The sequence below is a fragment of the Apaloderma vittatum genome, unplaced genomic scaffold, assembly GCF_000703405.1.
Source record: "Apaloderma vittatum isolate BGI_N311 unplaced genomic scaffold, ASM70340v1 scaffold6805, whole genome shotgun sequence".
In the NCBI taxonomy this organism is placed as follows: Eukaryota; Metazoa; Chordata; class Aves; order Trogoniformes; family Trogonidae; genus Apaloderma; species Apaloderma vittatum.
Window position 1 is genome coordinate 23,681 of NW_009717549.1, and position 9,430 is coordinate 33,110.

Consider the following 9,430-nt stretch of genomic DNA (forward strand, 5'->3'; position numbering starts at 1 on the left):
GGTCTAAGGGGTTACAAAACAAGCTGCTGGCAGGGGCTGGAAGTGTTAAATCAAAGCACGGGTACCGTCTTGTTTCCTTGCACTGTATTTAACTTCACCTGTTGTATTCGTATTTGTATTTGGGTTTGAGTTACAATGGCAACCAACTTCAGGAAACTTCTCTACAGTTTGTGTAACAGTTTTGTTTCCCCATCTTACCAAGCGGGCTTGTGATCCAACCGAAATGTCTGTAACCTACCATTAATGATTTGCCACTTTGTCAGCTGAATAAAACAAGACATCAACCACCTTCTCCTGCTGTTTCGTTTCCTGTTTCATCATCAAATACAGCTGGGCAGTACAAGAACAGCTTTTCTCCATGACTTGAGGAAGTAAAAACCTTATTTTACCCCTTTAAAGGAGCAAGAATTCATTCATGAGCGTGTCTATTCAATAATTTGTACAGCTGTAAAAAAAATAATAATCCATGTATGTGTACAGGTTTAAGTAGACATAGTTTATGCTCTAGGGGACTTCTGCCCCTGCATGTTTCTTCTTGTCAGACATGATCCTCTGCAGAAGTCTAGAAAGTGTTTCGAACTAGAAGGTAGACTTTGGCTCAACCATGAGAACTCAGAAAGACCACGTTCCTCTTCTTACCGTTCCCTTAATTCTTAGCCTCAGTGAAGACAGACTCATCCAACTTAATCAGTACCCACTTTGTGAAATGAGCAACTTCTTGCTGCTCCTATTCTAAATTGTGGGTAAGAGAAAGCAGAGCAGGTCACCCCCCCCGACAGCCGTTCTCTTTGCTCTTACCCCTCAGCCTGTACGCACCAGTGACTTGCTCCTGGACTGGACCTGTTTGCTTTCTGGCATAAACTGCCTGCCAACAGCTGTAGTGCCCCTCTGCTCCTGCCCTTGTGTGTGAGGAACACTTTGCTTCGAGCCTCTCAGCTCTAGTTCTGCCTCTGGCAGCTGTTGCTTCCTCAGCTCTGCTGAATTATCCTGAAGCTGCTTTCCACATCAGTCTGCTCTCACCTGGCCTGCAGTGTCCTGCACAGTAAGATTTTGCTTCTCACAAAGAAAGTAATCCATTAACTACTTTTTTCACTGGAATATGGTTTAATCCTCTCAGGAACAAGACCATTCTTTGCCTGCTCAAGAGAACCACCACAAAACCCCCAAACTCTTCAGCAGCACCCTGCCCTGAGGGCCAGTTAACAGCCACGCAGAGACCAGAACGGCACAGCCACCCAGTCACCTCATTACCTTTACTGCCGTGACTTTGCAATCGGCAGTTTTGGCTCAAGGATTACTGGAATACAGCTGCATTTCGTGTCAGCCATTTATTAGGCACAGTCTCCAGCGGTACAGAGTGTAGCATTTTAACATCCACAGTCCAAAGCCTGTCCCAAAAGACCAAAAATGATGAGGACTAACACGAGGGCTGATGAGTACTGCATTACTTGCAGTGTTTACATACAGAGCAAACTTGATATTTACGTAGTTCATTCAAGTTAGCTGGAAAGGAATTAAATCCAGTGCACGTTGCTGTTGAAGAAAGTCCAACAAAAGTATTGCTGAAGCTGTCAAGATCTTGTACGTGGCTGAGCAGCCCCCAGGAAGCAGCGCTTGGCTCTCACTGCTGCTCAGGCTGCAGCTGCCCAGCGGGATCCCGCTCATGCAGGCAGTGGTGTGGAACAGGCCCTGCTGGTGTAGCCCACGCTGCGTTTGAAGTTACCACGAAGATTAAACAGGGCAGCTTCTAGCTTGCTCCAGCGAGGACAGCGTACTCTTGCCAAGCAGGTCCCCCGCGGGGATGCGCTGGAGCACTTAGTGCTGCAGCACCGCCCAGAAGCCGTCCCTCCAGTCATCTCACTTCTCACAGAAGCCTCCTGGCGTGAGGGCAGTGGTTGCTCCCAGTTTTCCCAGGGGGAAGGCAAGAGGGACAGCTACTCATGGTCACTGTCACTGTCGCTACTGTCACTGCTGTCGCTGTCTGACTTGATACTCTCCAGTGTCTTCCTGCAGATGTAAAAAGGTTCAGTGATCAGTCACCTGGTTGTGACTTGTGCTTGTGAAGAGATCTCTAAAGAGAACATTATGGCAGTTATCCTCAAAGGCCAGGACCACCCTGCTATCCTTTGGAAAAGCAGACTACAGTGACCCAGAGAGCAGTGGGCCAGCTGTCAGCCGTGCTGCAACTTCATTCATTGCCTTGGACAAGTTTGCTGGCTCCAAACTCTGGTCCCTCAAGGTTAAGCCCATGATCTGAGCTTGGCTGCATCAGCTGGTGGCTGGCCAGGTGTGCTGAGGAGCCTCAGGACCCGTAAGCCACATATAGGGCCATCCTGTACCCCTCCCCTGCCTTTACCAGCCTCAAAACCAGTGTCTTTTAGGTGGCCAGACCCAGCTAGGAAAACATCCTGGGAAAGCAAGAGGATAGCAGATCAGAGCAGTGGGTAAGGCTAACCTCCCCTCATCAGGGAAAGTTACCTTCCTGCCCAGGTGGGATGGATACCGGATGGAATCAAAAGCTGAGGGCACAGTTTGGGGGTGTCAATCGACCAGAATCAACAGAACAGCAGATCATTCTGTAGCCGTTCTCTGCCACCTTGGCAGAGAGAAGCCTTTATGGAGGAATCACCCTCCAACCCCCCATCTACTAAACCTCTTCATCAGTGACACAAACTATTCCAACTTACTTCTGCTTTTCAGAGAGTTCAAATTCCTTCTCTGTTCTGCTTTTAAGCTCTTGAAAGGAAGGAAGACCGAAGGACGCTGCCAGCTTTACCAGCTTAATTGCCTCATCTGGGCAATTAGATTGTTTAGCAGAGTTCAAGAACTCGTTCATCACCTGGTCACTGCAAAAGCAAAGGCAAAGAGCGACTTTTGAGGGGGCCCTGGGGTGAGGTGGCCATTAGCTTACAGCACCTGCTTTAGGCAGGGAAGGAAAAAAAATGACGTTTTCGTATCACTCAACCAGCCCAGTTACACTCAGGTCGAAGCCATTAAGAATTTCACCTCACCCTTCACCCCGTTACCAATGTGGTGCCCTTGGGAACTCCTATCCCAGTAGAAAGCAGTACTCCTCCTTGCCCAAAACCAGAGGGCAGGAGCTCACTGCTCAGGGTAAGGACACCACCACGAGCAGCAGCCTGAATAACCTTCCTCTCTTTACAGTCCCCACATCAAGCCCCAACCCTCTCTTGGGGGGCTGGCAGAGGTAACGGCTCCGTGCCCCAGCACTGCAAACCCAAGGTGGGCGTCTCGCTGCCAGAGGCTGCCGTGCACCGGGAGCCACCGAGAGCTGGCTCTGCTCTGCTCTGCTCTGCCAGCTCCGTTTCGTGTTGAAGCGCTGGCTCTGATCCTCTGTCATCTCAGAGGAGGGAAGGCAGGGGACAGTTCAGCCGAAGAGCCTCTGATCCATTTGGTAACAGCAGGGAAACAACTTTCTTTTTACATTCGTGACCCGTGTTAGCCCCAAACTGTCAGCTACACCATGATTTCAGGAAAGTCTGTCTCCTCTCCCTGTCTCCCAAATGAAGGCAGGTTCTGATGCTGCCCAGCGACGTCGAGGCTTCCCTGGGCCGTCACCATGTTCACTTAACGTGAACTCCAAGCATTTAAAATTTTATTAAAAATAAAAAAGCCAACAAAGTGGATTACTATTCCTTAGAAGTTGTTTTCTACTTCAAAGAGAATTTTTCCAAAGAAAATTCTGAGCAAAGCTAACTGTTGTAGCTACCATGGTACCACAGAACACTTAGGGTTTGATTTCATAAACTTGTCTTCAGAAATCCAGAAACTTCTAAGCACCTACGCTTGGTTAGTAGCACACCGGAGTTTTTCTGAGCACACTGTGAACGATGTTCTTGAGACTGATTCCTGCTTGCCAAGTTCAGGGGGCGGCACTGTTCATTCCATGACATCTCAAGGATCAACCACTTAAACCCACCCTCGCCTTTGCATTTTCAACATTGTTTGAGACTGAATGGTCTTGGAACGTATCAGTTGGATAAAAAAACACCTGTGCTCACGGAGGACAGACACACACACACTCACACTTCAGAAGGAACAGTAAGATCTGGACACTGGTGTCAGTTCTAACTGGGGGTTGGACTAGATGATCTTTACAGGTCCCTCCCAATCCAAACTATTCTACGAATCCGTAACAGAAATGCAAGATCTCAGCCACAGGAGAGATTCAGTACCCAAAGTCAGAACCTAAAAGTACTCACGGGGGAATTCTATTGATTTGTTGGAAGCGCTGCATCATGTTCCTGTTCAAAAGAAAACAAAATAATTAAAAAAAACGCAACCCAAAACACAGGAACAGAGAGATATTAAATCTCTTGGATAAGCCCCCACTGAAACACAGACAAGCTCTATTTCATGAAATGATCTTCCCCACAGACCTGGAAGAGACCCCATGCTGTCTTCTCACAGATGCAACGTGTGCCAGTAACATCATTGATTAGTTTAACACAAATATCTTGACTAGTGAAGAAAAAATGGAAAGTGCCACTGGTGGCAAGTTTACTTTTAAATATTACGTATTTTTAGAAGAGTACCTGCCACTTCTTTGTTTCATAGAAATCAGTGCAAAGAGAACAACTGCACTTCAGAGAAAATAGCTCAGAACCTTAAACTGGAGGTATTTCAAGTTGAGAGCATGTAGGACAGTAACTTCCAGCTACTGGAGAGTTCTAAAAATATTCTCTTTAGAGCTTTAATCAGGGTTAATTCTAATTAAAAGTTTAATTAAACTATAACATATCTATTTTAGCAGTTTGAATTCCAAAGAGTTCTAAAAACTAGAAAATGGGAAGCTGTAGGAAATCAGCAGCGCTTACTGAAGTGATAATCAAACCCTACCTTGCTGGAAGCAGCCGCACGATGCCCTAAGTCAGTTGTTACATTAACCTCTAAACCATTTTTCAGATAAGACTGAACAATAAAAATAAGAAAAAACCTCATCACATTCCTGGCAGGATTTACCCCCTCCCTTTGTCTGCGCTGGCGTTCCAAGGTGATCAGTCGTCAGCTTTCGATTTTTGTGATTACGCCTCGAGTTAGGGCATCAGTAAACCAAGAGCCCCCGACCGTCCCACACGTACCAAGCATCCTGGGTTCTCCCAGCCCTGGAAAACAAGAGCACGACGTGGCCCAGCGCGCTGCCTGTCCATTCCAACGGGGCCTGCTCCCTCCCGCTCTGCTCATGGACAGCTTTGATATCTTCAGCACACTTGGCAAACGCCACTTGAATCTGCAAAAAGATTGTTCTGTTAATCCCCAAGCCTCTAGAACTAACCTGTTCTTTTCAGTGCAGTTCCTCCTACAGGTCTGTCCCGTATGTGATTTAAAATTGTGAATTAACAGTGGTTACTCCCAGCAGAAAAAGCTCTCGCTTCTGTCAGGACAACTGTCCCCACCAGGCAAGCTCCAAGATGGCTTTGCAGGGACAGGTGTACTCGAGACTGCTGCAGTACACGCGAGCCTTGAACTCTCAGCTTGAGAAGTCAGTTACTGCAACGACATTTGTGGCAAAAATCCCTGAATTCTGCCATGTGCTCCCCTAGAGACGTGGCCAGCTGGGCTGGATTACTGTCCCAAATCCTGGTCACGAAGCGATCCTTTTCTGTGTTAATTTGAGATTTCTCTATGGGTTGAAGAAAAGCCGAAGGGCTTGGCAGGTTTGGATAAACTCACATAGATTGGGACGTTTGTCCTGGCATATGCACCCAAACCAGTGCCTAAAACCAACCAGGGGCAGTAACACAGCACTTACATACAGGCTGTAGGCTGCACACACAATTGGGAAGGTACCCCCACTGTTTTCACTGAGCTTCTGTACTGGTTTTGGCTGGGATACAAGTAAATTCCTTCACAGGAGCTGGTATGGTGCCATGTTTTGGATTTTAGTTACCGCTGAGTGGGACTTACGCAGAATCTGCTCCTCACACAGCTCCTCCAGAGAGGAGGCTGCGGGGCACAAGATGCTGGGAGGGGACACAGCTGGGGCAGCTGCCCAGACACCCCAGAGCACAAGGCATCAGGCTCAGCAATTAGAGCTGGAGAAAGAAGGAAGGAGGGGATGCTGGGAGTGACAGTGTCCATCTGCCCATGTAACCGTTATGTGTGAAGGAGCCCTGCTCTCCTGGAGATGGCTGAACGCCTGCCTGCCCAGGGGAGGTGGAAAATGAATTCCTGATTGTGTTTTGTTTGTGCACACGGCTTTTGCTTTACCTATTAAACCATCTTTTTCTCAACCTCTGAGCTTTTGCACTTATACCATTCCAATTCCCTCCGCCACCGTGCTGGGGAGGAGTGAGCAAGCAGCTCTGTGGTGCTGAGCTGCTCAACAATGGGGGTTAACCACGACAGCTTCCTCACCTCCGCAGGGTGCTGCTCCCTGCTCATCAAAGACAAGAGCTCTTCCAACAAGTCCTGTCTCTTCTGAAACCCCAACTGCTTCATATCTGTATGGAAAAAGGCACGTGTAACGGGTACCTCCTGCAGAACTAATGCTGTTTTATAAGGCAAACAGTCATTCTCTGCGACAGCGCAGGCAGCAGCGTGCAGAGCTCTGTCTAGAAACTCAAGCAGTTCCAAGTCCTAAGTGGAGATTTGGACCTGAGCTGCTGCCAGACGGCGAGACTCATGACCCCCCCAGAGGCCTGGGACACCTCCGCCATCATCTGCTTCCTCCGAGGACTGAGTGGTGACTCATATTCTTTCTCGAGGCTACATAATGATTTTTATGTTGATACAGCAAACCAAGTATTAAGATCTGACCCAGTCTGCAGAGGTTGCAGGAGATTAGAAACCATAAGCTGAGAGGTGCTACAAAACCCCATACTGCACATACGTCTGCGCTGATTCTGTTTGTAGAAATCCTGTGCTACTCCGATTATAAATTCTGTGCTATGCAAATCATAAACTCCTGTTAAGAAAATAAAAGATTTAATCGTAACCACAAATCAGTGCTGTCATCATTCTGTCAAGAATGCTCTCTGTCCCTTCAGCATGGGCTGACAGTGGGATGTTTTCTGCGTGCTAAAGCCTGCATTTGTGTTCCTGTCTCCTCTTCTACAGGGGCAAAGAACAGGCAAAAAGTTGAAGTGAGTTAAACCTGGGCACTGTTTAAGGTACTAGTCTCTGGTAAACACTGAGTTTTCTAAGAGGCTGACATTTAACGATGACACAGCCACGATGTCTCCGATAAACTGCGTTATTGGTTCTGCCTTTCTCTAACACAACAGCCCCACCGCTGCACTAAGGAATCCCGTCCCTCATGCCAAAGCACCATACTGTGGCTATTTTGAGCACTGGGGAAGTTTCCCAACCACCTCCCACTTCGCACCGCTCCTGACTTCTATCAGCGAAGCTGCCTACGCAGCCACGTGGCTCTCACGAACCTTCCCAGACTGAAGGGATCACTTCCAAGTGGTTGGCTGCATCCAGCGCTTGAAGGAGGTCCAATATATTTTTAGGAGTTGGATAAAAGACCTGATGGAGGAACAGAATCACTTCAGTAAACCGTAACTGTTCCATTTCTCCACACTAAACCTTTGAAGCTTGCTTACCCTAACCCACACTTACCGAAGGGGACATTTCTTTGTACCACTTCAACACAACATCGATTTGTTCCATCATACACAACAATGAAAAGAATTTTGACCTAGAGGAGGGGAAAAAAGCCCTAATTCAGTAATGACTAGATCAGCCAAACTATACAGAAGCACCGGCAAATGATGGTGTCCTGATCAGATTGGTATTGCAGATCAAGGAAATTTCACTGTGTGACTGCAATACTTCATAGCATTAAAAAAGCACGAGAACTTAATGCTGACACAAGGGAATCGGCAGAATTAGTTAAAAGTTAGAACCCTGCATTTTGAAATCTCAAAAAAAATGCAATCTCCCTTCCTGACACAAAGTTTGAGGTATCTGAATCTGTTTCAAATCAACCTCTGGTTAAGAATCACTTCAGAGGGTGAAGCAAATGAACGCTGTGCTAGTTCACAATACAAGCCTGTGACCTTGATCCAAAGCACTGACTAGGAAAAACGTCCATCCACCAAGAAATTAATTTCTATTAAATCTCCTTAATTCATTTTCAAGCTGAATAAGGTAAAAATCATATGGATCCACTCCTGAAACTGCATCTTATTTTGATGATAAAGCTTTTTCATTAATTTTCTGGAGCATCTCTAGCTCCAATGCCTAAGTTGGCCTTTCTTCAAACCAGTGTGCTCTGAGTACTTAATTAATCTGGTGACTGCAGTACTTAATGACCTCGATAAAGATGTTCTGGGTGTCATCATTAGTGTCAAATGGTGGAACGACACGGGAGTTAAGTGCCTTAATACACCTGCCACCCTGCAGTGTCTCTCTGCAAGGACCTAGGTCTGACCTGCACTCTATTTCAACATTACTTCCTAAGTGGAAAACAGGATTATAGAAAATACAGCTGGTTGGTACAGTTGTTGGATGGGCATTTAGCTGAACTGATGCTCCAACACATTTTATTTCAGTTCAGACAAGGCCACAAACTGAAAATAAATCCTAAGCTATCACTGTTCTTAAGAGGGATCTAATTCCCAAACTGCACATACAATAACCAGCTGGTATCTGATCACACATCCTTCCAGACAATGCTCAAATCCTAGTTTGTGTTCAAATTGACACCACCACCCAAAATGCGAATGAAAGCTGCATTTCTCTCACCAGTAGGCATTCAGACGATCCATGTCCAAGAATTTCCAGTTGTCACCCTTCTCCATTGCCTTATTTAACTGATAGGCAAGCTTGATATCCTTAAGATCACAGCACTGCAATAAACCAGTCAGATTTTAAAGCTCCCAAATATAACACTTAACGCATACCTCCAAGACTCACTTTCACAAAGGTGTAGAAAGTAAAAGCAATGAACTGATAGCAACTTTTTTAAACACGATTCAGTGCAGTGACTGCCTCCGTGCTCTGATTAGTTGAGATAAATGTGCAACTCTTCCAGAGGGCAGGAGTTTTCTAACCTCAACTGACACCTTCTGGCACAGAGACTGTCTGGCCACCGCAGTGTCACTGGAAGCAGGAGGTAGGGCACAGCAGACAGAGACTTAGGCAGCCATCTCTAGCAAGGGATGCACATTTCACAGGCATGCAGTTACCAATATAGAAGGTATCAAGGGAAGAACTACAGAATTATGGAGGAAAGTTACAGGAGGTGATGAAAAAGGAAAAGATATTGAGAGCTAAACAGTGCATGCGAGGTTGGAAAACTTAAGAGGTGATTCTGAAACAACTGGAGGGCTCAAGTGAATTGTAACTGCAGGAAGAGGCACTTACCGCTTGCATAGCAGTGGCAAAAAAGTTGGCTGAAACGGAGAAAAGGTAGTCTGTTAGCTTCACAGAATCACAGAATCATTAAGATTGGAAAAGA

At 46.5% G+C, this 9,430-nt stretch overlaps 1 protein-coding gene across 1 annotated transcript; it reads right to left on the bottom strand.

Annotated features, from left to right (window-relative positions):
• Window positions 1-1,905: 1,905 nt before the first annotated feature.
• Window positions 1,906-9,365, bottom strand: PTCD3 (pentatricopeptide repeat domain 3; the record flags this gene model as incomplete). Its single annotated transcript, XM_009869928.1, has 9 exons — window positions 1,906-2,007; window positions 2,688-2,846; window positions 4,224-4,265; window positions 5,103-5,251; window positions 6,379-6,464; window positions 7,404-7,494; window positions 7,588-7,666; window positions 8,716-8,819; window positions 9,337-9,365. Coding segments are annotated over 9 exons (812 nt in total), but the record flags the coding sequence as incomplete, so codon positions are not given.
• Window positions 9,366-9,430: the final 65 nt, after the last annotated feature.